Source organism: Neoarius graeffei, chromosome 1 (genome assembly GCF_027579695.1).
Source record: "Neoarius graeffei isolate fNeoGra1 chromosome 1, fNeoGra1.pri, whole genome shotgun sequence".
Taxonomy (NCBI): domain Eukaryota; kingdom Metazoa; phylum Chordata; class Actinopteri; order Siluriformes; family Ariidae; genus Neoarius; species Neoarius graeffei.
The window spans coordinates 112,861,746-112,888,918 of record NC_083569.1 but is presented as its reverse complement, the minus strand read 5'-3'; the positions used below and the strand labels follow the sequence as shown (position 1 = coordinate 112,888,918).

At 45.8% G+C, this 27,173-nt stretch overlaps 1 protein-coding gene across 1 annotated transcript in view; it reads right to left on the bottom strand.

The window, feature by feature from the left end:
• Nucleotides 1-27,173, bottom strand: part of LOC132885941 (uncharacterized) — a 450,234-nt gene that overhangs the window by 376,292 nt on the left and 46,769 nt on the right. The window contains exon 15 of the mRNA XM_060920476.1: nt 17,354-17,418. Coding sequence (XP_060776459.1) covers nt 17,354-17,418 — 65 coding nt within the window. The remainder of the gene's footprint in view (nt 1-17,353; nt 17,419-27,173) is intronic.

Here is a 27,173-nt window from a genome sequence, read left to right as displayed (position 1 = left end):
GAATTCAACCATGGAGGCCATGGAAGGCATAAGAACTGAACTAACCGCACTCAGATTAATGACAACACAAAATCGCATGGCCCTCGACATTCTCCTGGCAAAGGAGGGTGGAGTGGGTGTCATGATAGGAGAACACTGTTGCGCATACATTCCTGAAAATGAGGGAAATCATGGTAACATCACCGAGGCCCTGAATAAGATGCGCAAGGTTGCTGAACAATTACAAGCAGATGAAAATGGTGACCCCAGGTGGATATGGTTCTCTAACCTGTTTGGAAAATGGACTGCAACTTTATCTATGTGCGTGCCAGTTATTGTGATCTTCCTCCTGCTCTGTTTTTTCGGATCTTGCATTATTAGACGCTTGGAAGAGAGAATGCATAATATGATAACTGCTTTTACCTATACCCCCTTGCGCAGGGAAAATCCCAATGTATACTATCCTGCTGTTACTCAGAATACTGGGGTGTGATACTAGTTGTAATCTAGTATCAAAGAGGGGAATTGTAAGGATTCTTGATCTCAGTTTAACCAAGAAGGCATTAACCTTTTGTAACCCTGTGCATAAGAAATGTGTCTGAACATTCTGCTTATTATTGCATACCATTGCGATAATGTATCCTGCTTTGCTGTAGATAACTTGACCCGCTTAGGGCCAAGGTCCTCTTACTCGCATGCAGTCTTCACACACACACACACACACACACACACACACACACACACACACACACACACAAATAAAGTCTTCTGTTGTCTCTTGTCTTTTGGTGAGTTGTGAATAAAGACTGTGAAACTATTCTTGGTTCCTGTCTGACTTCACGATTCGCCCCAGAGCTCTGGGTGACACAGAGAGACCGATCTGCGAGAGGGTGATCGCTCCTGTTGGAGCAAGAGGAAGAGACGGTGAATCTCTGACCTAACACTCAGTCACAGGATGTACAGGACTCTCCAGGATCACAGCACCATCTACAACACAGAAAACCACATTAACAAAATAAATATTTTCTCTCATTGATCGATATTGAATGTATAAATAACCTGTATACAAACAGACGGGAGAGAAACTGTCACACGACAGCACTGAGCCATGTACACTTCCTTTCCCCTCGCTCGACACCGTCTACACTTTACTTGTGAGTGAAGGTGAAATTCACAGCACATTTCTAATCACCAAACTCACTGATATGACTCAGGTTGCCACCTTGCACTCTCGATTACAAACATTGGTATTAAAACAGAACATATTAATCATAAACCAAGCACAATGAGTTCACTGCACACAGCAGCAATCAGCATAAACAGAGAGAAATACAACGCTTTGTGACATCCCTGATTGATTAATACTCAATAAAATACATTATCAGTGTGGGTATCTGTAAGCATGGACTCGTACTCAGTCTGGAAAGTAACAGCATAAACATATCCAAACTCAGAATTACAGAAATTACAGGGAATGTACTGAGAGAAAAAATTCCAGATGTTTTTGTCATCTTGAACAGTTTTCCCCAGTTGGAAACTCAGAGTTCTGAATATTCTGTAATGAAACATTTCCCTTTTCCTTTAATAATAAACACACTACATGAAGACTCACCCTGCACTGTGATGTTAACAGGATTCCTGTTTTCTCCAGATTCAGAGTGACACCAGTAAACTCCAGTGTAGGATGTGGAGAGGGAGCTGACTTTACATGTAGAACAATCTAACACTCTGTGGCAGTTCATAAGAGTGGGAGGAGCACAGAAGATGGCAGGACAGAACTAAGTTTCGTAAACCTTTTTATTTTACACACTTTTCAGTGGTCTCTCAGAAAACACATAGACAGACACTCGCGTGCACACACGTCTGGTTCGGGAGAGAGCCCTCCTCTGCTCTTGCTCTCTCCTTAAATAGGGCGCGGTCACTGGGGAAGACACACAAACACACGTTAATCAACATCAGGTACAGTGATTCTGCCACTTACCTTCCCTGACTCTGCCCTCCAGTCACAGACCGATGCTTGACCACGCCCCCACTGCCACATACCCCCACCGCCTAACTCAGGCCGGGCGGCCATCCGGCCTGCAGCCGACTCCCCCCCTTGACGGGAGAGGAAGTCCGCCACGACCATCTGCGCCCCCGGCCTGTGGATCACCTTGAAGTTAAAGGGTTGGAGTGCCAGATACCAACGGGTGATCCGCGCGTTGGCATCCTTCATGCGGTGGAGCCACTGGAGGGGCGCATGGTCTGAACAGAGGGTGAAAGGGCGTCCCAGCAGGTAGTAACGGAGGGCAAGGACCGCCCACTTGATTGCCAGGCACTCCTTCTCAATAGTGCTGTAGCGCCCCTCACGCACTGACAGCTTCCTACTGATATACAGCACCGGGCGGTCCCTGGGACAAAACAGCCCCCAGCCCTTTGTCCGACGCATCTGTCTGTAACATAAAGGGGAGAGAAAAGTCAGGGGAGTGTAACAGTGGCCCCCCACACAGTGCAGCCTTCACCTCAGAAAAAGCCCGCTGGCATTGCTCTGTCCACTGGACCGGATCTGGTGCCCCCTTCTTAGTGAGATCATTCAGCTGGCTGGTGACGTCCGAATAATTAGGTATAAACCTACGATAGTAGCCAGCCAGCCACAGGAACTGTCTCACCCCCTTTTTGGTCTTGGGCATCGGGCAGGCCGCAATTGCTGCTGTCTTGTCAATTTGGGGATGCACCTGCCCGTTGCCCAAGTGGAAGCCCAGATACTGTACTTCCACCCGCCCAATCGCACACTTCTTCGGGTTGGCTGTGAGACCCGCTCGCCTCAGCGACCTAAGGACAGCCCTCAGGTGTTGTAGGTGCCGCGGCCAGTCATTACTATAAATAATGATGTCGTCGAGGTATGCTGCCACATAGGTGGCGTGGGGGCGGAGGACCCTATCCATTAGCCGCTGAAATGTAGCGGGTGCCCCAAACAGCCCAAAAGGAAGTGTGACAAACTGGTGTAAGCCAAACGGTGTGGAAAAGGCCATTTTTTCTCGGGATAATGGAGTCAAGGGGATCTGCCAATAACCCTTTGTCAAATCCAGTGTCGAGTAAAAGCGAGCCGTGCCTAGTTGATCAAGCAACTCATCAATACTGTACGAGGCATTGGGTACGTGTCGAATTTAGACATCGTGTTGACTTTTCTATAGTCTATACAGAACCGGACCAACCCGTCGGCCTTGGGTACCAAGACCACCGGTCTGCTCCAGTCACTGTGGGACTCCTTGAAGATGACCATTTCGAGCATGGCCTCGAGTTCTTCCCAAACCACTTTTTTCTTGTGTTCGGGTAGCCTGTAAGGGCGGCTACGCATTACCACCCCCGGGGGTGTCTCAATGTGGTGCTCTATGAGGTCGGTGCGGCCGGGCAGGGGCGAGAACATGTCTGAAAACTTGGTCTGCAACTGGGCAACCTCCACGAGTTGGGTCGGGGAGAGGTGGTCTCCACAGGGGACCGGAGAGGTATGTGATGCCAATGCTCCCTTTTGAACCTCCGGCCCCAGCTCCGCCTTCTCTGGAACCACCGACACCAACGCCATGGGGACCTCCTCGTTCCAGAGTTTGAGCAGATTGAGGTGGTAAATCTGTAGCGCCCCACCCCTGTCCATTCGCCTCACCTCATAGTCAACGTCCCCGACTCGCCATGTGACCTCAAAGGGTCCTTGCCACTTGGCGATCAATTTGGAGCTCGATGTGGGCAACAGTACGAGTACTTTATCTCCCGGTGCGAACTCCCTAAGGTGCGTACCCCTGTCTTACAGGCAGGTTTGGCATTCTTGGGCCTGCTGCAAATTCTCCTGGGTTAGGTGTGTGAGTGTGTGGAGTTTTGCATGCAGGTCAATAACGTATTGAATTTCATTTTTACTTGGTGTAGGTCCCTCCTCCCAATTTTCTCGCAGCACATCTAGAATGTCGCACGGCTTACGCCCATATAACAATTCAAACGGGGAGAACCCCGTGGAGGCTTGGGGGACCTCTTGCACTGCAAATAACAAGGGTTCAAGCCATTTATCCCAATTATTTGTGTCCTCACTTACGAATTTTTTAATTATATTCTTGAGGGTGTGATTGAACCGTTCAACTAAACCGCCCGTTGGTGGGTGATGCACGCTGGTGCGGATCGGCTTAATACCCAACAACCCATACAGTTCGTTCAGTGTACGTGACCATAAACGAGGTGCCTTGGTCAGTCAGAATCTCTTTTGGGATTCCAACTCGGGAGATGACGCGGAAGAGCGCTTCTGCAATACTGCGTGCTGAGATATTGCGAAGAGGCACTGCTTCCAGGTATCGTGTTGCATAGTCCACCAGAACTAAAATAAAGCGGTACCCTCGTGTTGACCGATCTAATGGCCCAACGAGATCCATCCCAATTCTTTTGAACGGGGTCTCGATTAATGGGAGAGGGTGCAAAGGCGCTTTTGGAATGGCCGCTGGATTTACTAACTAGCATTCGCGGCACACTGTACACCACCTACGGACATCGCCGCAAATCCCTGGCCAATAGAACTGGGCCATTATTTGGGCTAGTGTCTTATCCTGCCCTAAGTGTCCAGCCATGGGATTAAAGTGAGTCGCCTGGAATACCAATTCCTGGCGGCACTTTGGGATCAAAAGCTGCGTGACTTGCTCTTTAGTCTGAGTGTCCTGCATCACTCGGTATAATCTATCCTTCATAATTGCGAAGTAGGGGAAGGACGGGGTGGCGTTTGGCTGGAGCGATTGACCATCGATTACTCTCACTTGGTCAAATGCATGCCGCAGAGTCTTATCTCACGACTGCTCTAATGGAAAATCCAGAAGGGATTCCCCGATAGAAAGAGAAGGAGCCGGTGGCTCCTCACTCTGATGCGGAGATGATGTAGATGGCTCTGTGACAGCTGCTCCCGCCAATGCGACACCGGGACCTCCCCCTGCTAAACTACGGCAGGACCCAGTCTTCACTAAATGACTCATTAATTCCCCAAATCCCGGCCAATCAGTCCCCAAAATTATCGAGTGGGTGAGGTGAGGATTAACTGCTGCCTTTACTCTCAATTTTTCCCCTCAAAAAAGAATGTGGACCAACACTAAAGGGTAGTTGTGAACATCCCCGTGCACACACAACACCTTCACCAATTGTGCTCCCCCCAATGCCTCGTCTGGAACCAGGCTTTGGTGGATTGAGGTCTGATTACAGCCAGAGTCCACCAACGCCTGATATGTATCCCCTTAGACACTCACCGGTATGCGATACACTCTGGCCCGATTGAGGGCGGCTCCTGGCGCGTCAGAGATCCGAACCACCGTGCCCACCTCCATTACCGAGCACTGCTGTTGGAGGTGGCCCGGCTCCCCGCAGCACCAGCAAACCGGCCCGGGCTTCCTCTCTGCACTAGTGCTCTGGGGCTCACTCATCTGGGGGGTAGAGACAGACACAGAAGGGAGAAACGGGAGGGCACCGCGGGTGCGGCGGGCCGGCTGGGGTGGCGCCGGCCCCCACCTCCGCGGTGGGGGACCGGGGCGAGTATGAGACACAGGAGGAGAGGGAGAGAGAGAGAGGGAGGAAGAGGTTGTCTGCTGTCCTGCCATTGGGACAGCTGCCAAATGGTCCTCCGCCAGCTCGATTGCCTGATCCAGCAACGCCGGGCGGTGGCACTGGACCCACTCTGCGGTTCCTGCTGGTAGGTGAGCGATGAACTGCTCCAGTACCACCTGATCGATGATTGATTGATTGATTTCCCTCTGTGTCGCGGTTGTCGGCCCTCAACCACCGCCAGCAGGCGTCCCGGAGTTGCTGGCCAAATGCAAATGGCCGGCTGACTTCCTCCAAGTGCAAAGCTCGGAAGCACTGTCGCTGTTCCTCAGGGGTGCACCCCACATGCTGGAGGACGGCCCGGCGAAGGTCCGCGTAGGCCAGCCTGCGGTCGGCGGGGAGCTGTAGCGCGGCCAGCTGCACCTCGCCCGTTAGCAGGGGGAGGAGGCGTGCCGTGCGCTGTTCCACTGGCCATCCCGAGGTCTCTGCTACCTGCTCAAAGAGCGTGAGGAAGGACTTGGGGTCATCCTGCAGGCCCATCTTCATTAGGGTGAGGTGGGAAGGGCCCGTGGCGGTGGAGGTGGTGGACCCCGCCGATGCGAGGAGGTGCCGGAACACCTGTCAATCTTCCTGCTGAGCCAACACCAGGGCCTCGAACCGTTGCTCTTGCTCCTTCCGTTGGGCGACTAGCGCCTGGTGCTGGCTCTGCTGGGCCGTGGCGAGGGCATGGACCAGGTCAGCGAAAGGGGAGGACTCCATGGGGCTGTTCTTCTTCTGCGCTCCACATCCCGGGTTTCAGCACCACTGTGGCAGTTCGTAAGAGTGGGAGGAGCACAGAAGATGGCAGGACAGAACTAAGTTTCGTAAACCTTTTTATTTTACACACTTTTCAGTGGTCTCTCAGAAAACACATAGACAGACACTTGCGCACACACACGTCTGGTGTCTGGTTCGGGAGGGAGCCCTCCTCTGCTCTCCCTCTCTCTTTAAATAGGGCACAGTCACTGGGGAAGACACACAAACACATGTTAATCAACATCAGGTGCAGTGATTCTGCCACTTACCTTCCCTGACTCCGTCCTCCGGTCACAGACCGATGCTTGACCACGCCCCCGCTGCCACACACTCCCTCACTGTGTGTGTATCATAACAAACTACAGGGTGGGATTTGGGCTTGGGACACAAGCTCAGGTTTGATCAACCTGTAGCTGGCCACCTTTGAGGAGGGTGTATAGTATCTAAAGGCCGAAACACCCCATGAATCAAGGGCATACTACTGATGATGTGTCCCAAATTCAAATCTTGACTGGCAGCTTCTCATGTTGCGCTCTCTTTCTCTCTTTCTCTCTCTTTCTATCTCTCTCTCTCATGCATAACATCTACTGGCACAATGGATTGTTTAACATCTCGTCCCGTGTTTTATGATTCACTGTCCATCCAGTAGAACGACTCTGGTCAGTAGAGTTACAGCTCAGTAAGAGAGAGTCAGAAGTAAAGTGTTGAGTTCTGTTGGGATTGATGATCAGAGAGACTGGAGGAGATTCACCTTAAACAGAGAAGACAGTCATGGAAATAAGAATCAATGCAATATGCAATAAGGATATACAGTAAGTCCATGTGTGTTCAGAATTCTGTTTATTAATCCAGTAATTAAAGCCACAGTCCATAGCATGGGTCATAACACAGAAAAGTTTAACCCCAGATAATCATCTCTTTATCATCTTCTTAGTCCTCTTTATTTCAGGGAAAATAAACCAACACTTAAAAAATTGACTTTTTGGTGCAGTAAACTCTATTAGAGTAACTGTCATAATTTCTACCTTGTATTTTTAAGTTTCAGTAAGAACTAGAGTTTCTTAAGTAAAATTAAACATTTTATTAACGTAATACATGAATTATGGGGGAAGAGTGAGTTTTACTTAGGTTTCCTCATACTATTTAAATGTTTAATAGTTGTACGTACATAAACCTAGAAATACTACATAAACTTTACTCTGAAAGTGTAGCATTTTGAAACGCATGCACGATGCATGCGCACAGTACAACAGGACTGGCTCTGCTCCGGACGTTACAGGATCACAGAGCAAGGTGTAGCACATAGAGTAGAGTGGGGTAATACACCCCCATGGGGTAAAAGGCCCCTGGCCTGTTTTACCTAAAATAACCACCAGATGGCGCAAAGTTACATTTCTATTGTTGCTATGGACTGGCTTGACAACGGGGATATACAAATATCCACTGTGGATCGCATATCAGCAACACAGCGGAGAGAAATCAAATTTCATGGTAAGTGATATAATTTTCAGATATCAGTAAAACTGTATTTAGATAGCTGCTATTTTGTCAGATATCACAGCTGTGTATGTGGTATGAGTAGACAAGTCAGTACGTTAAAAAATACATTAGGTATAAAAAGTTGAATCACATTTTGAAAGTAAGACCCTTTTTTGTAAAAGTGTAGTCTGTGGAGTAAAACACCCCCTTAATGGCGGGGTAAATGGCCCCCAGGGGGCATCGTTTCCTTTTATCATAATTAGAGTAGAGTGGGGGAAAAAAGCCCCCCTTAAGGAAAATTCAGTTTTTCTCCAAGTTGAAATGAACCATGTGTTTAGTTTTAATCATAGTTTTTGACAACAGTGACATGAACAATAATGCCACCTAAAGTTTGCCTAAAGTTAATACTTAATTTTTTTTTTTTAGCAAAAACAAACATTGTGCCAAGGGGGCCTTTTACCCCCCCAGTGGGGTAAAAGGCCCCCTGAGGTGGGGCAATAGGCCCCCTCACTCAAAAAAAACAAGAAAATATCCCTGAATTAATGAATAGCTTGTTCTTTGTTAATTCATGTTCAATCCACACAAAATTATATTGAAATTAAAATGCGAAATATAATAAAATAATGCATCTATTCATGAATTCAGGGATATTTTCTTGTTTCTTTCACATTATAGGCTTAAGTAAACACTTTTGCTATCCAAACAGCTTTTTTTGAGTGAGGGGGCCTATTGCCCCACCTCGAGGGGCCTTTTACCCCACTGGGGGGGTAAAAGGCCCCCTTGGCACAATGTTTGTTTTTGTTAAAAAAAAAATTAAGTATTAACTTTAGGCAAACTTTAAGTGGCATTATTGTTCATGTCACTGTTGTCAAAAACTATGATTAAAACAACACATGGTTCATTTCAACTTGGAGAAAAACTGAATTTTCCTTAAGGGGGGCTTTTTCCCCCCACTCTACTCTAAGACAGTCATTTTGCAGGTAAGTTATTACCGTTCTATTTTAAATTTGTGATAATATATAAGTCTGCATGTAGTTTGACGCAAGATATGTCATTGTTCATAAGTTAATTTAAAGTTAGCATAACGCCACATTGGTCCGTGCTAGCCTGTAAGTGTGTGTGTGGGGGGGGGGGGGGGGGGGGGGCTGCAGTTTTTCCCTCTTTTATATACGGTACAGTCTATGGTTTTTCCCGATAAAAATAACTAAAGTTAGGATATTAAAAAAGCACCAACGTAACGGTACTATAACATTTATCAACTGACGTCAACATAGTAGAACATGGTTTTTTTGTCTGTAAAACTTTTGGCGGCGACAGTGAAGTAACGTTCCATTAGTGAATGAATGCTGTGCATTGAGAATGAGGGGGAGAGGCTGATGAATGGGAGAAACGCCCCAGAATAGTTTTTTAAAACACGTTTACTGACAGAAGCGCCAGAGGTCTTTGAGAGCACCAGCTTGAGAATACAAAGAGACATCGCTGGCAGTTTTCTTTCTTTTCTTTTTTTGACAAGAAGCTAGTTAGCACAGCTAGTAGCATGGCTGTGCTGTGCAGTGTGAAGCCCACAGCAACTTCGTGATGTGCGGACCGATACTTTTGATACCAAATGTGTCCGTTTTAGTATCGATACTCATAATAAATTGTCTATGTTTTCACCAGTCTGCACTAATTTGGGTTAACAACTTTTTTTTCATCACAGTAGACAGTTATTTCACTAGTTATAGGACCTATTTTCTGCAACTGAGGCAACTAAAGTTGTATACTGTAAATGTGCCCATCCATGTGCATGCGTGCGACTGAATTCAAGTGACTGCCACTACTGCACACTGCATGGCGTCATTTTCTGTTGACAAATGTTAAAACATCCCAATATATGAGTGGAATGTACTGTTCTTGCAACAGTATTTACAGAACAGAATTTATAATCTTTTTTTTAATAACTGTCATGTGATCTGCTACTTATGTCAACTGTACCTTTTAAAAAGTTTATTCCTCAATCACATGCACACAGCACAGCTCACTGCAGGGTTTTTGTGTGTGTGTGTGTGTGTGTGGGGGGGGGGGGGTATTATTTTACTCAGGATTCATGTTTTTGTAGTTAAATGAAAGAATCGATTGTTCATTACAAGTTCTACTTGCAAATAAATCTGTCATGTGTTAATTGTTTTATTTAGCTATACAAAACAATGTTCATTTACGCTTGTTCATGATACAGTTTATTTCTTATTAAGTCTTATTAAAATATTTTTCTATCTATCAACAGGAAGCAAATCAGAACAGAATATTATTCTCATCATTCAGGCAAGTAGAAAATAATGTATGCATGATATAAAATTGTTTTGTTATTTTCCCTTATTCATCCATCATAACGTAATATTAAAATTGTGGCTGAATATTTTAGACCATTGTTTTAATACTACAAATTGCATCTCTTCATTTTCAGGGTGCCCTTTGGAGGAGCCAGTGGGCTTTGTGGACAGTTGGAGTATATTGTATATAATAGTGTATATTGGATGCAGTGTATACTATGTAATACTGTCTGCTTGTTCTTTTTATGTCAGTCATGCCAATGTTAAATTTATGGCTGCCCCATAAAAGATTGGGCAATTCAATCCACAATGGTAGTGGACTTACTTTGACGGTTCTTGTTTGTTAAACTGTTTAAAATGAAAAAATAAACAGTTTAATTGCATTGTAATTTAGTTGTGTGATATGTGATAAAGATAAAATGCATGGAGTATTGGTTAAATTATTTGGTAACATTTATCAAAAGGATAATGACAATGATTGCCTAATTTTAATGAGGAATGTAACGTAATGCAACCAAGTAAATTAAAATGTCAAGCACAAGAAAATAATTAAAATCTACTAAATTACTTCATAACAGCAAATAATACAGATATATAAAATTTACTTAAAATTTTGAGTAAAATGATGTTCCTGCCTATGAAAAACAAGTAGACTTTACTTAATTTGTTTAAATAAATATAACTGACTCCTCCTAGAACTGCCACCTTATTGTGGTGGAGGGGTTTGGGTGCTTGAATGATCCTAGGAGCTATGTTGTCGGGGGCATTATGCCCCTGTTAGGGTCTCCCAAGGCAGACAGGTCCTAGGTGACAGGCCAGACCAAGAGCAGTTCACCAAAACCCTTATGGAGAACAATCGATCAAGGACCGTGACATCGCCCGGTATGGCACAGCCGGGGGCCCACCCTGGAGCCAGGCCCGGGGTTGGGGCTTGTATGCGAGCGCTTGGTGGCTGGGCCTTTGCCCACGGGGCCCGGCTGGGCTCAGTCCAAAGCAGTGATGTGGGCCCGACCTCCTGTGGGTTCACCACCCACAGAGGTAGCCGTAGGGGGCCGGTGCAGTGTGGATTGGGCAGCAGTCAAAGGCAGGGACCTCGATGACCTGATCCCCGAACACAGCGGCTAGCTGTTGGGACATGGAATGTCACTTCGCTGGGGGGGAAAGAGCCTGAGCTTGAGCGGGAGGTTGAGAGGTACCGGCTAGAGATAGTCGGGCTAACTTCCACACACAGCTTGGGTTCTGGAACCCAGCTCCTCGAGATGGACTGGACTCTCCACTTCTCTGGAGTCACCCATGGTGAGCGGTGGTGGGCTGGTGTGGGCTTGCTTATAGCTCCCCAGCTCAGCCGCCATGCGTTGGAGTTTACCCCAGTGAACGAGAGGGTCGCCTCTCTGCGCCTTCGGATTGGGGAGAGGGCTCTTGCTGTTGTTTGTGCCTACGGGACGAATAGCAGTATAGAGTATCCGGCCTTCTTGGAGTCCCTGGGAGAGGTACTGAGAGGTGCTCAGACTGGGGACTCCATTGTTCTACTGGGGGACTTCAACGCTCATGTGGGCAATGACAGTGACACCTGGAGGGGCGTGGTTGGGAGGAACGGCCTCCCCGATCTGAACCCGAGTAGTGTTTTGTTATTGGACTTCTGTGCTAGTCGCGGTTTGTCCATAACAAACACCATGTTTGAGCATAGGGGTGTCCATAAGTGCACGTGGCACCAGGACACCTTAGGTCGGAGGTCGATGATTGACTTTGTTGTCATTTCATCTGATCTCCGGCCCTATGTCTTGGACACTCGGGTGAAGCGAGGGGATGACCTGTCAACTGATCACCACCTGGTGGTGAGTTGGATCCGCTGGCGGAGGAGGAAGCCGGACAGACCTGGCAGGCCCAAAAGTATGATGAGGGTCTGCTGGGAATGTCTGGCCGAGCACTCTGATGATGATGATGATGATGCCTTTTATTGTCACTAGTCACATGTACCAGCGAAATTAGCCATCAACCTGTCCGTACATATACAACATACAATTGACATAGGGTAGACAGGACAGGAAGACAGGGATGAAGATAAAAAGGAAACACAACATGAGGAGAGATAAGGAAAAAAGAACACCCCCCACTATGCTCCTGTCAGGAGTACAGTGTGGGAACATTTAAAAAACCTTTGCACATAAGCACACAACAACACAAGTACACTTTAAACACAGGACTTGAGGGGGGGAATCAGGGGTAGGAGGGAAGGGGGATGGGGGAGGGGAGGAGGTAATCCAGCACAAGCAAGCAGCCGTCCGCTCCTGCAGCCATTAAGGTGCTGGTCACGCACCCACTTGTCACACTGGGGGTAAAAATGGTGACCGCGGAAAGTTAGAGAAGGAATGCGAGAGTGTCTCCCGGCAGTGACCTTCAGGGGGAAATGTTGCCTCAGCAATGGCCTGAACCGAGGCCGGTGCTGTCTCAGGGAGCCGAATGTTGATAAGATATAAATTGTTTGGTCTTTCCAGATGCAGTCTTTGCATGTCCACACTGCTCATCCATATCTGTCCATTCCGTCCATTCTATTCAAATTCAAATTGATCTCCGAAAAACGTATTCCTTGCAAAGCTGAAAGCTGCTCCGAGATAACAACCATTTTGTGGTTAAAGTTCTGAATGTCCACAGTCCAAGTGCCAACAGCTTTGCCCACCACTCCAATCATATCAGGCAGCTTTGTGGGGCTTTGAACAGCTGTCACCATTGTCTGATTTACTCAATATACCAGGGCAATGCCTAATCCAATCAGCAAAAGTCCTGTAATCATGGTTCCGAATAGGTAGATATCTTCAATGTCCTCCACAGAAAGAATCGCCAGGCACATGACCCACCACCGCTCCCAAGCATCCATCATGTAACCAGCTGCAAACGTTCCGGCAGGACAGACGGGTTCCCCCGAACCCAGGCTTCTTGTCGAGAAAACTGTGTCAATTTCGTTAGGAGACCAGTTTATCAATTCCATGCTTTTTTTTGTTTAGAAAGTAATGAGGAGGTCTTTAACTCCCACCTCTGGGAGAGCTTCTCCCAGCTTCCGAGGGAGGCGGGGGACATTGAGTCTGAGTGGACCATGTTCTCTACCTCCATTGTAGATGCAGCTATTCGGAGCTGTGGCTGCAAGGTCTCCAGTGCCTGTCGTGGTGGCAATCCCCGAACCCGGTGGTGGACACCGGAAGTAAGGGATGCCGTCAAGCTGAAGAAGGAGTCCTATCAGGCCATGTTGACCTTCGGGATTCCGGAGGCAGCTGACAGGTATCGGCAGGCCAGGCGTGCCGCAGCTCAGGCAGTTGCGGAGGCAAAAACTCGGAACTGGGAGGAGTTCAGGGAGGCCATGGAGAAGGACTATCGGTCGGCCTCAAAGAAATTCTGGCAAACCGTCTGGCACCTCAGGAGGGGGAAGCAGTACTCTGCCAACACTGTTTACAGTGGGGGTGGGGAGCTGTTGACCTCGACTGGGGACATTGTCGGGCGGTGGAAGGAATACTTTGAGGATCTCCTCAATCCCACCGTCATGTCTTCCATTGAGGAGGTGGAGGCTGATGACCCAGAGGTGGACTCATCCATTACCCAAGCTGAAGTCACTGAGGTGGTTTGCAAGCTCCTTGGTGGCAAGGCACCAGGGGTGGATGAGATCTGCCCTGAGTATCTCAAGTCTCTGGATGTTGTGGGGCTGTCTTGGCTGATACGCCTCTGCAACATCTCGTGGCAGTTGGGGACAGTGCCTCTGGAGTGGCAGACTGTGGTGGTAGTCCCTCTTTTTAAGAAAGGGGACCGGAGAGTGTGCTCCAATTATAGGGGAATCACACTTCTCAGCCTCCCAGGGAAGGTTTACTCCAGGGTACTGGAGAGGAGAATTTGGCCAATAGTCGAACCTCGGATCCAGGAGGAACAATGCGGTTTTCGTCCTGGTCGCGGAACACTGGACCAGCTCTATACCCTTCATAGGGTGCTCAAGGGTTCATGGGAGTTTGCCCAACCAGTCCACATGTGCTTTGTGGATCTGGAGAAGGCATTCAACCGTGTCCCTCATGGTATTCTGTGGGGGGTGCTTCGGGAGTATGGGGTTCGGGGCACTTTGTTAAGGGCTGTCCAGTCCCTGTACGAATGGAGCAGGAGTCTGGTTCGCATTGCCGGCAGTAAGTCAGACATGTTCCCAGTGCATGTTGGACTCCGGCAGGGCTGCCCTTTGTCACCAGTTCTGTTCAATTTTTATGGTCAGAATTTCTAGGTGCAGCCAGGGTCCGGAAGGAATCCTGTTTGGGGACCACAGGATTTCATCTCTGCTTTTTGCGGATGATGATGTCCTGTTGGCTTCTTCAATCCAGGACCTTCAGCATGCACTGGGGCAGTTTGCAGCCGAGTGTGAAGCGGCTGGGATGAGAATCAGCACCTCCAAGTCCAAGGCCATGGCTCTCGACTGGAAAAGGGTGGCTTGCCCTCTCCAGGTTGGTGGAGAAGTCCTGCCTCAAGTGAAGGAGTTTAAGTATCTTGGGATCTTGTTCACGAGTGAGGGAAGGATAGAGCGTGAGGTCGACAAGCGGATCAGTGCAGCATCCGCAGTGATGCGGTCGCTTTACCGGTCCGTCGTGGTGAAGAAGGAGCTGAGCCAAAAGGCGAAGCTCTCGATTTACCGGTCAATCTATGTTCCGACTCTCACCTATGGTCATAAGCTTTGGGTAATGACCGAAAGAATAAGATCGCAGATACAAGCGGCCGAAATGAATTTCCTTTGCAGGGTGGCTAGGTGCTCCCTTAGAGATAGGGTGAGAAACACAGTCACTCGGGAGGAGCTCGGAGTAGAGCCACTGCTCCTCCAGATCGAGAGGAATCAGCTGAGGTGGCTCGGGCATCTCTTTCGGATGCCTCCAGGACGCCTCCCTGGGGAGGTGTTCCAGGCATGTCCCCCTGGGAGGAGCCCCCAGGGAAGACCCAGGACACACTGGAGGGACTATGTCTCTCGGCTGGTCTGGGAACGCCTCAGTGTTCTTCCCGAGGAGCTGGCCAAGGTGTCTGGGGAAAGGGAAGTTTGGGCTTCCATGCTCAGACTGCTGCCTCCGCTACCCAGCCCCGGATAAGTGCATGAAGATGAGACAAGACGAGACGATATAACTGAAAACTTAGATGTAATTAAGTAAATGTTACTTAATATCTTCACAACTGTTATGTTTTATGGTAAGTAAAATTTACTTAATACTGGCAAGTGAGTGTTACTTGGTGTTGCAGCATTAAATTTTACTTAAATAATTTGTGTGCAAATACTTACAATATATTTTTTAAGTAAATCTTATGAGTTATTTTTTTCAGTGAATGACAAAATGAGGAGCAGAGATGGCACAAAAAGACAGCACATGGCTTTGGTCACCAAACTCTACCAGTATTCACACTGTAAAAAAAGAATAGTCGAGAATACTTGAAATTTCAAGGCAACAGTCTGCATTAAGAATTTTATGTTTTGCCAACGATGTATGCCCATGATAATCCAAACTATGATAACACTGTTATCTTTATTAAGAATTCTTAATTAAGTCAATTTTCAATTCCTCATTCTGCCAACATAGATTTCTCTTTTTGCTGAACAGTGGCATTCACAGTAGTACAAAAAGGCAATTGAGGTTATCACAATTTTTTTGGGGGGCTTTTTTTTACCTTTATTTGGATAGGACAATGTAGAGACAGGAAATGAGCGGGAGAGAGAGACATCGGGAAATGACCTCAGGTCGGAATCGAACCCGGGTCCCCGGACTTATGGTATGGCGCCTTATCCACCTGAGCCACGACAACATGAGCTTCAACCGGAGAGAGAACCACATTGCCCAGCCCTTGCATTTGGGAGAGGAAACCCCGTGTCTTGGTCATTAAGAGCATGTGCTGAATAAACACCTGTGGCAATTATGTATTTTCAATTCAGATTATTCACTATTGCATATTTACACATCATTGAGGTGCACCCTATCAGTTTGATGTGGATTTTTCTGTTCGTTAATAATTATTCATATTTTCTTGTCCATTCAATTGTGAATATGGAATTACTTGAACAAAGCATAAGTCTATTTTTTAGAATTATCCACATCAAGAAAAATCCACATCAAACTGATAGGGTGCACCTCAATGATGTGTAAATATACAATAGTGAATAATCTGAATTGAAAATACATAATTGTCACAGGTGTTTATTCAGCGCATGCTCTGAATGACCAAGACACGTGGTTTCCTCTCCCAAATGCAAGGGCTGGGCAATGTGGTTCTCTCTCCAGTTGAAGTTCATGTTGTCGTGGCTCAGGTGGATAAGGTGCCATACCATAAATCTGGGGGCCTGGGTTTGATTCTGACCTGAGGTCATTTCCTGAGTGCTCTTGCTCCTGCTCATTTCCTGTCTCTACACTGTCCTATCCAAATAAAGGTGAAAAAGCCCCCCCAAAAAATTGTGATAACCTCAATTGCCTTTTTGTACTACTGTGAATGCCACTGTTCAGCAAAAAGAGAAATCTATGTTGGCAGAATGAGGAATTGAAAATTGACTTAATTAAGAATTCTTAATAAAGATAACAGTGTTATCATAGTTTGGATTATCATGGGCACATCGTTGGCAAAACATAAAATTATTAATGCAGACTGTTGCCTTGAAATTTCAAGTATTCTCAACTATTCTTTTTTACAGTGCAGGGCTCTTTAACTGCCTTATACAGATTAATAAATGTTGAATGAATCTCATCTTACATTCGCACCACCATATCATACTCTATTTAACCCAAACCCATTGTTAATGTTCCTCACCAGTGATCCATAGAGGCTGTGGATTGCTGTACTGTGTGTGAAAGGCTGGTTCTCCTCTCTCTCCTCTGCACATATAAACTCCTGTGTGTTTCAGAGCAGCAGGACTGAGAGTGTATTTGCCTCCAGATCCTCTGCTGCTGTCTGTGGAGCTCCTCTCAGACATGTTATAGCCACGACTATTTGTTATTTGAGTTAATCCGGATCTGTAGGGAACAGTTGTGTACCAGCTGAATTTCCAGTCTGTAGAGGAGCCTGTAACCTCAAAGCTTTGAGTCACTGAGTCTCCTTCAGCCAGCCAGCTCTGTGGAGATACACTCAGTACTGGCGGTGGTCTCTCTGTTAAACAGGAAACATAAAACTAGGGTTTATTTTCTGAGATTTATTTAATACACAGTAAGAAGTTTTTCATGCATGTCTAATTATAAATTTTTTTTTTTGAAATCACCTTCCACACTCACCGGATACAGTCAGTGTAACAGCATCACTGAAATGTGAGGAGCATAAGCCTCCTCTCTCTGCTCCTCTACAGGTGTAGTTACCGTGATGTGACCAGTTCCATTTTGTGTGAATGTGATTAAAGTGATTTGTCAGCAGTTATGGTTTCTTACAGAAACAATTTATTTTACAAAGCCCTGGTTACAGAGTCACAGAGTAACTACAAAAGACCAAATACAAAGCCAGGAAATGCTATCAATAATAAATAATTACACCAAGATGTTAGATGAGTGGAACTATCTATCTGAGGTGAAGTGATATTTAGAACTAAACAATAATTTGGAAGAATTTGCAAAAGTTGAAATGAAATATTCTGATTCAGATTGCATCTTGGGCCAGGTACAGAGGTACTATTTTTATTTAAAACACATTAAACCCATGTTTCCATTCCAGTGAATTTGTGTTTAACTCTCATTATCTTTTGTATCATAGTTTACGAAAATTGCTTTATTCAACAAAATAAATATGACTTTACAGCATTTGATGGAGTTCAGATGTTTAGTTCGAAACATTATATTATAATTTTATATATCCAACCCCAAATCAAGTTCAGAAATGGAAAATGCAAATAAAAAAACAAAATCAGTGATTTCTAAATTTACTTTGACTTGTATTTCATTGCAAACAGAATGAACCCAAGATATTTCATGTTTTGTTGGTCAACTTCATTTAATTTGTTAATATACATCCATTCCTGTGTTTCAGGCCTGCAACACATTCCAAAAAAGTTGGGACAAGGCAATTTAGGGCAAGTAATAAGGTAAAACAATTCAATAATGATGTGATTTGAAAAAAGTGATGTCAACAGGTGACTGTAATCATGATTTGGGACAAAACTAGTATCCAGGAAAGGCCTACTCTTTGAGGAGCAAAGATGGGCTGAGGATCTCCAGTTTGTCAAGAAATGTGTGAGAAAATGACTGAAAAGTTTCAAAACAATGCTCCTCAAAGAAAGACAGGAAGGGATTTTGATATTTCACTCTCTGTGGTGCATATCATCATTAAATGAGTCAATGAATCTGGAGGAATTTTGGTGCGTAAAGCATTTATTATTGTTTTCAGTTTTAATTTCAATTTCAACATACCGTCCCAAAATTTTCTGACTTGGGTTTGTATTAATTACTGTGTATTTACAGCTAGAGCATACATCCATTATCTGTAGCCACTTATCCTGTCCTACAGGGTTGCAGGCAAGCTGGAGCCTATCCCAGCTGACTATGGGTGAGAGGCGGGGTGCACCCTGGACAAGTTGCCAGATCATCGCAGGGCTAACACAGACACAGACAACCATTCACACTCACGGTCAATTTAGAGCCACCAATTAGCCTAACCTGCATGTCTTTGGACTGTGGGGGAAACCGGAGCACCCGGAGAACACCCACGCGGACACTGGGAGAACATGCAAACTCCACACAAAGGCCGTCGCCGGCCGCTGGGCTTGAACACAGGACCTTCTTACTGTGAGGTGACAGTGCGAACCACTACACCACCATGTCACCCTACAGCTAGAGTATTTATAAGTTATTTATTGTCCAATTGATGTTGTATTTACACTGTAATCAAGTGAAGATGATTTCTTACATTTCTCATATTTGAGACTTCTAGTTTCAGACACACTGTATTATACTGTACATGTACACTTAAGGAATAAATCACACCAATATGATAAATAATTAGTGATGAGGTGGCGTGATGGTGGAGTTACTGTTACTACAGGTAAGGGCTCAAGCCTAATCTGAACACCCGCGATCTCCAATCCCTCAGACAGCACTGCATCAAGAACTGCCATTCATCTATAGCTGATAGAACCACATGGGCTTGGGATTACTTTGGCAAACCTTTGTCAAGCTACAATACAGAGTTACATTCACAAATACCAGTTAAAATTTCACTGCCCAAAAAGGAAGCCTTATGTTAACTGTGTCCAGAAGGGCTGTTGACTTCTCTGGGCTCAAAGGTGTCTGGGATGGACCATCACACAGTGGAAACGTGTATTGTGGTCAGAAGAATCAGTCTTCCAGGTCTTTTTTGGAAGAAATGGAGACTGTGTGCTCTGGACCATCCAAATTGTTACCAGGAACAAGTCCAAAAGACAGGGTTTGTCATGGTTGTGTCAGTGCCCTTGGCAAAGGTAACTTACACTTCTGTGATTGAGCATTAATGCTGAAAAGTACACTGAGATTTTGGAGCAACATCTGCTGCCTTCAAGACGACATCTTTTCCAGGGAGATTTCAACAAAACAATGCAAAACCACATTCTGCTCACATTACAAAGGCGTGGCGATGGAAGAAGAGGGTGTGTCCCCTCTGTCCCCAATAGAGAATGTGTGGAGAATTTAGAAGTGGAAAGTATGACAGTGACAACCCTGTACTGTTGCACACCTTAAGACCTGTTTGCAGGAAGAATGGAACAAAATAACACCTGAAACACTTCATTACTTGGTGTCTTCCATCCATAAACAACTTGTAAGTGATGAGAGAATGAATGGCAACATTACAAAGTGGTAAATGCTTTACTGTCCCAAATTTTTGGACATGTGTTCCACGAATCAAAATTTAAATGTGTTTATTTTGAGGAAAAACAAACAATAATAATAAATGTGCTTTTGTTATGTTTCAAGTGCAATGCAGGTCAAAATTTACAAATTATTGTTTTCAGTTTTAATTTCAATTTCAACATACCGTCCCAAAATTCTGACTTGGGTTTGTATTAATTTCTGTGTATTTACAGCTAGAGCATACATCCATTATCTGTAGCCGCTTATCCTGTCCTACAGGGTTGCAGGCAAGCTGGAGCCTATCCCAGCTGACTATGGGCGAGAGGCGGGGTGCACCCTGGACAAGTCACCAGATCATTGCAGGGCTAACACATAGACACAGACAACCATTCACACTCACGGTCAATTTAGAGCCACCAATTAGCCTAACCTGCATGTCTTTGGACTGTGGGGGAAACCGGAGCACCCGGAAAACACCCACGCTGTTAGGGTTTTGCTGGGATTCGAACCTGGTTCGTTGGTGTGATAATCCAGCAAACCCCCACTAGGCCACCAGGGGGATGACTCAAATGCAGAGGCGTGAGGCGGAAGTAGAAAAAGAATCAAAAGGTTTATTTAAACTATATACACTATATACAGGGCAAAACAAAAGACAAAAAAAAAAACCAGAGTATAATCCAAAAGAAAAGCAAAGTGCAAAAATACAAAAGCTAAGAAGATCAAAAAACACAGTACAAAGGAAACTGGAGATAAACATAACAGCACAAAGACTCCGTGACAAGAGGACAGAACTCAGGGGTATAAATAGACAAACTAATTAAGGACACAGGTGAAGATAATTAGGCAATTAACACAAACACAAAACACAGGAACAGTGGCGGCCTCTAGAGGCCAAAATAAACACGACATGAAAAGGAAATAACAGCGGCCTCTAGAGGCCAAAACAGTCCTAGTCCTAACAGGACCCCCCCCCTCTAGGAGCGTCTCCTGACGTTCCCAGGGCGATCCGGATGGGCCGAATGGAAGTCCCGACATAGTTCTTTATCAAGGACATCCCGAGCAGGAACCCAGCAGCGCTCCTCAGGACCATAGCCCTCCCAGTCCACCAGATATTGCAACCCGCCGCGGACCCGGCGGGAGTCAAGCAGGCGATTCACAGTGAACACAGTCTGCCCCTGGAAGATGCGGGGGGGTGGGGGGTTCCTAGGGGCAGGGGCATACGTAGATGTCAGTACGGGCCGTAACAGGGAAACATGGAAAGTGGGGTTGATCCTCAGAGTCCGGGGCAACTGGAGCCGGTAGGAGACAGGGTTCACCCTGCGCACCACCTTGAAGGGGCCAATGTAGCGAGGAGCAAGCTTGCGGTTCTCCACCCGCAGTGGAAGGTCCTTAGTGGACAGCCAAACACGCTGCCCAGGGCGGAAAGCGTGTGCAGGTCTTCTATGGCGGTTGGCCTGAGTCTGGTTGGTTCTGGAGGTCTGTATGAGGGTCTTCCTGACCTTGCTCCAGGTCTTGCGACACCGTCTCACATATTGGTTGACCGAGGGCACCCCCGCGTCCTCCTCCTGGTCCGGGAACAGAGGTGGCTGGAACCCGAATTGGCACTGGAATGGCGACAGCTTGGTGGCCGATGACTGCAGGGTGTTGTGGGCGTACTCCGCCCATGGCAGCCAGGTGCTCCACGATGTCGGGTTATCCATAGCCAGGCCTCGCAGGGTGGTTTCCAGGTCCTGGTTGAGCCTCTCCGTCTGACCATTGGACTGTGGGTGAAACCCAGAGGAGAGGCTGGCAGTGGCTCCGATGACCTTGCAGAACCCGTGCCACACTCGGGAGGAGAACTGGGGCCCTCGGTCTGAGACGATGTCCTGTGGAAGACCAAAGACTCGGAAGACATGATTAAACAAAAGTTTCGCAGTTTCAAGAGCAGAGGGGAGTTTGCACAGTGGTATGAAGCGGCAGGCCTTGGAGAATCTGTCAACTAAGACCAAAATGACCGTGTTACCTTGTGACTCAGGGAGACCCGTGATAAAGTCGACTGCCACGTGGGACCAGGGACGCCGGGGAATGGTCAGAGGATGCAGGAGACCCTGGGGACGCTGTCGTGGGTTCTTGGTTCTGGTGCAAACCTCACAGGACAGGACAAATGACCTTACTTCCTTCTCCATGTTAGGCCACCAGAAGCGTCTTTTCAGGAAGTCCAGGGTCCTCTGAGCTCCCGGGTGGGCGGTGAGAGGGGAAGAGTGACCCCACTGGAGAACCTTGGCCCGGGCTTGATGTGGGACGTACAAGAGGCCTGGTAGCCCCGTCCCAGGACCGGGGTCCTGGCGTTGGGCTCGTCGGACAGCCTCCTCAATACCCCAGCGGACAGGGGCCACAATCCGGGACACAGGGTCTGTTAGGGTTTTGCTGGGATTCGAACCTGGTTCGTTGGTGTGATAATCCAGCAAACCCCCACTAGGCCACCAGGGGGATGACTCAAATGCAGAGGCGTGAGGCGGAAGTAGAAAAAGAATCAAAAGGTTTATTTAAACTATATACAGGGCAAAACAAAAGACAAAAAAAAACCAAAGAGTATAATCCAAAAGAAAAGCAAAGTGCAAAAATACAAAAGCTAAGAAGATCAAAAAACACAGTACAAAGGAAACTGGAGATAAACATAACAGCACAAAGACTCCGTGACAAGAGGACAGAACTCAGGGGTATAAATAGACAAACTAATTAAGGACACAGGTGAAGATAATTAGGCAATTAACACAAACACAAAACACAGGAACAGTGGCGGCCTCTAGAGGCCAAAATAAACACGACATGAAAAGGAAATAACAGCGGCCTCTAGAGGCCAAAACAGTCCTAGTCCTAACACACGCGGACACTGGGAGAACATGCAAACTCCACACAAAGGCCGTCGCCGGCCGCTGGGCTCGAACACAGGACCTTCTTGCTGTGAGGCGACAGTGCGAACCACTACACCACCGTGCCGCCCTACAGCTAGAGTATTTATAAGTTATTTATTGTCCAATCGATGTTGTATTTACACTGTAATCAAGTGAAGATAATTTCTTACATTTCTCATATTTAAGACTTCTAGTTTCAGACACAGTGTATTATACTGTACATGTACACTTAAGGAATAAATCACACCAATATGATAAATAATTAATGATGAGGTGGCGTGATGGTGGAGTTACTGTTAATACAGGTGATTATTTCCTGATAACATCATGTACCGAAGTGTTTCATTCTTCCGATACTTAAGCAATTTGCCAGTGATGATAATTTCTAATTTTTTATTGAACAACATCACACTTTTTATCCATTTGTAGTTACCATTTAATGTTGTGGAGCATCGACAAAACAAGTGTGGTGTCCCTGTTATCACATGCGTTATATTGCAGCTATAAACAGGCATTTCCTCACCAGCCTTGATTTCTCCCTCTCTCTTATTTAGGTAATAAGGCTAGGGTTGCCACCATTCAGAAATAAAAATAAGGGACGCCCACCACGGCTCCTTGGGGCCATGACCACCACGGGCACGACTCCCATGGGGTGGGGTGCCCTCAGCAGTGGTATGTTTTATTTTGTAGGTGTTTTTAGTAAAGGGATGATCAAGAAAGCAATTACTCATACTTAAAGCTTGAAATGCTTTATTGCCAATGCTGTAAAAATGTATAATGTACAAGTTGGCAACAATGAACTTTTAAAATATAATCTAAATATACTGAGAACTTAATATCACTGTAAATGTAAGTGCATAACTGTTCTTGGTGTAGGGACTCTCTTTGTGAACCTTGGGGACATTTTTACTTAGAGAGGAAAAAAGAGAACAAAAAACAACTAAAACACAACAAACATGTATTGCAAGGCTGACACTTGCATGACTTTTGGCCACGATTTTGTCGTGGCAAGTCGTGCCATTTTGGGGCACGAACTGGGAGGCTCCCACACTGTTCACGACTAGTTCACGCATAGTTCACGACGAGTTCACGAATGCGTGCCGGTCCACATTCACGAACTGGCACGACGAGTTCATGCATAGTTTGCGCATAGTTTACGCACTTCCCGCATTGGCACGACGAGTTTGCGCAATTCGGACGGCGTCGTGCCAACTTGGGCACCCCATATAAAAAGGGGGCCTCCCCAACCCCTGGTCATTTTTGAATTGGCTGTGGAAGAGACAACATGCTGAATACCAGAGACACAATCATTGCAGAGAAGAGAAGATGCCTATACCTGGCAGCTGCTCTAGCCATTGTTGAAGAGCAGCAGAAAAGGCTGGAAGAGGCAGAAGAGCAAGAAAAAGCAACCCCACTTTGAAGAAAGACACAAAGGAAAGTGTGCGCGCACTTCCACGCACTGGCACGCATCCTCCCGCATCGTCCCAACGAGTTCACGACGAGATCACGAACAGTTTGCGCATAGTTCACGACCCGGTCGCGAAATTTTGTCGTGACCAAAATTTTGAACATTTCAAAATTTTCGTCCCGACATGGCACGCAGTCACGACGGGTTTACGCACACTTCACGCCAGTTTACGACTAGTTTGCGCACTGGCACGACTCGAGTCGTGCCAATGCGTGCCACGGAATTGTGCAAGTGTCAGCCTTGCATTAGTCTGCTTATTCAAGAATGCAGAAAATAAGAAAGTGCAAAACATTACTCCTTCCCTCAACAGTCCTGAGTTCATCAGGAACTGTTGTGTTTCTCTTGTCTGTGGAGTAGACCAGATTTAAACAGTCAACAGATTTCCCTCACTTCTTTTTCCAAGTGTACTTCTTGTTACTCCTTGCTGCACTGAGTAACTCTTTGTCTTTCAAAGCGCTGTTGTAAAACTCTGAACAGGACTGCTCAAAGTTTAGAGTGATCAGGAGCTCACTCCTTATGAGTGCAGCAGACATTTTCAAAAGGCCTGGGTTTTTTGAGCAGCGCCGGTGTGTGTTGTCTGTCTCTAGGCAACCGTGACAGCACCACACGCAGTGACGCAGGCAGCCAGGCACAGACGCACAGAGCGTGACACAGAGAGGAGGGGTTTGTGTCCTGGGTGGATCCCGCAACGGAGTATTTCCTGTTTTATTTTGTTCATTATTGTTAGATTTAGTGTTGATATGTGTGAGACAGACATGTCTATTGGACAGAGGTAGGACAAAGTCACTAATGTGCAAGTCACAAGTAAGTCTCAAGTCCTACCACTCAAGTCCGAGTCAAGTCACAAGTCAAGGCACTTTTGACCAAGTCAAGTCCAAGTCCTACCCAAGCCAAGTCGAGTCCAAGTCCAAGTCTCATTTTTTTCCAAGTCCCTAACAAGTCACCATTTATTCTACAGGCAATCAACACATTTTTGATCACAAATGTATTACCTCTCCACACTGCAGTGTATGTCCTCCTTTGCCAGTCACCTTGGATAAAAATGTCTGCTAAATGTAATGTAATGTCAATGATTCATAGAGTCAGCACAAGTAACTACAGTACATCCATTCTTTTCCATTTTAAAATGTTTTAGAGCTTGTGCCCCAAGACAATCAAAGAATCTCAGAGGAAACAATGATTAGTTAGTTAACGTTAGTAAAGCATCCTAAATTTTCAGTGAGTTTAGTTTGAGTGAGTCAGTGTACATCTGAGGCTAAGGGTGTGAGAATGAGTGAAAGTATGACCATTTCCTTAAATTTTTTTATTGGAAAATTAGTGAGAAATTAAAACAAAATTCTAAACAAAACTAGTACTGGTACAGTGTAACAAAAATCATTTTCTTTTCATTTCATTCATGTCATTTTTCACATAAAAATGCTTTTCATGTGCATTTTAAGACATGAAACTCAAAGTCCAAGCTAACAGATGATCTGTGTACTTTTAGAATCAAAGAATGGTTTTCCTTCTGAAGTTAGGCACTGTCCTAACATACAACATGACATGCCTTTAACACAATACAACGTGACTTGAGTACGTTTGTGTGTGTGAGAGAGACCAACTAACTGACAAAAAATTCCGGAAATATCTGTTCTCCACTACTGAGAGAGGGATGTTGCATCCAATGACCAAATCTGTTAGTATTGAATTTGTGATGGCTTTTTGTTGTGGGTGGGTAGCATTGTACTGTGTATCTTTTGCAGTAAGGAATCCAGAAATGGACGGCTGCTCTGTCTCACTTGGGATGATCTTGTTCTTCAGATATTCTGCAAATCTAAACAAGAAAAAAAAAGTAAAATTAGTAGGCCTACTTGTTTTCTGTTTTTAATCATGTAGACATTAACATGTTTTTATCATTTTCAATATCAAAGTCTGAGTTAATTTAATCTGAACATATTTGTTTATATACAGTATAATGTTTAATACAAGCCAGCCAGGATGTTCCCTTAAGCAGTTTAGCTAGACCACAATGCATTCACTAAACACTCGCTAAAATACCGGTAGCCTCAGTAAACACAGAATGTTGTGACGATGTAGCTAGAATCAGAGTCCTCTAGGGCTCTGGCCAGAATGTGAGAATGAAGCCCTGGCAACATTCTAGAGAGCCATATAATAAAGTAGAATAAACAATTGTTGTGAATTTCAGAATGTTCAGCGGAATCCTCCAGATCCAAGTTGCGTGCTTTTGGCGAATTTGGCTTCTCGCCAGAGACTAATAAATGCACTGGTAAAGCCACGCTATGTAGAGGCATTGTGTGCCCTGTCGTTTGGGTAAGACTGTGGGATAATGCTTCGCGTCGGAGTAGGCTACACTCCAATCTGTCGGGATGTACTGCGCTATAAAACGTCAGCTGAGCTTACATTTTACATAGCCCAAATGGCCCATTATTCACATTGCCTACATGACACCAGAGAGAGGAAGAGAATAGAATTGAATGTCTCTGATGACACGTAATCCCAGCACTAATAACACACATCGCACAGTGTCCACGACTTGGTGCAGTACGTAGCAAACAGTTAAACGCCTGGTTTAACTTGCATTACTAGTCATCTCGTCTCAGTGGTTTAAATGCCTTTCATGACAAGCACTGACTTTCCCATTGCAAAGAGCGAACTTCTGTTTTACATACTTAGTTTGCAGCCTGGGTAACTGTTTATTTGATTCACGTTTTATCCTTTGCTGTCCGGTTCTTATCATAAGTCTGTGTCGTTCTGACCAGAGCCTTTATAACAATCTTGTAAACATTCTCTGCTCTGACCAAATCACCACCTTCTGGCTATGCCTTCCCAATGTGTGTTAACTGGTAGCCTAGCCCACATAATCTAACACTAGACTGAACACAAAAGCAATCCAATAAAAAATCTACTTCACTATTTTATATTC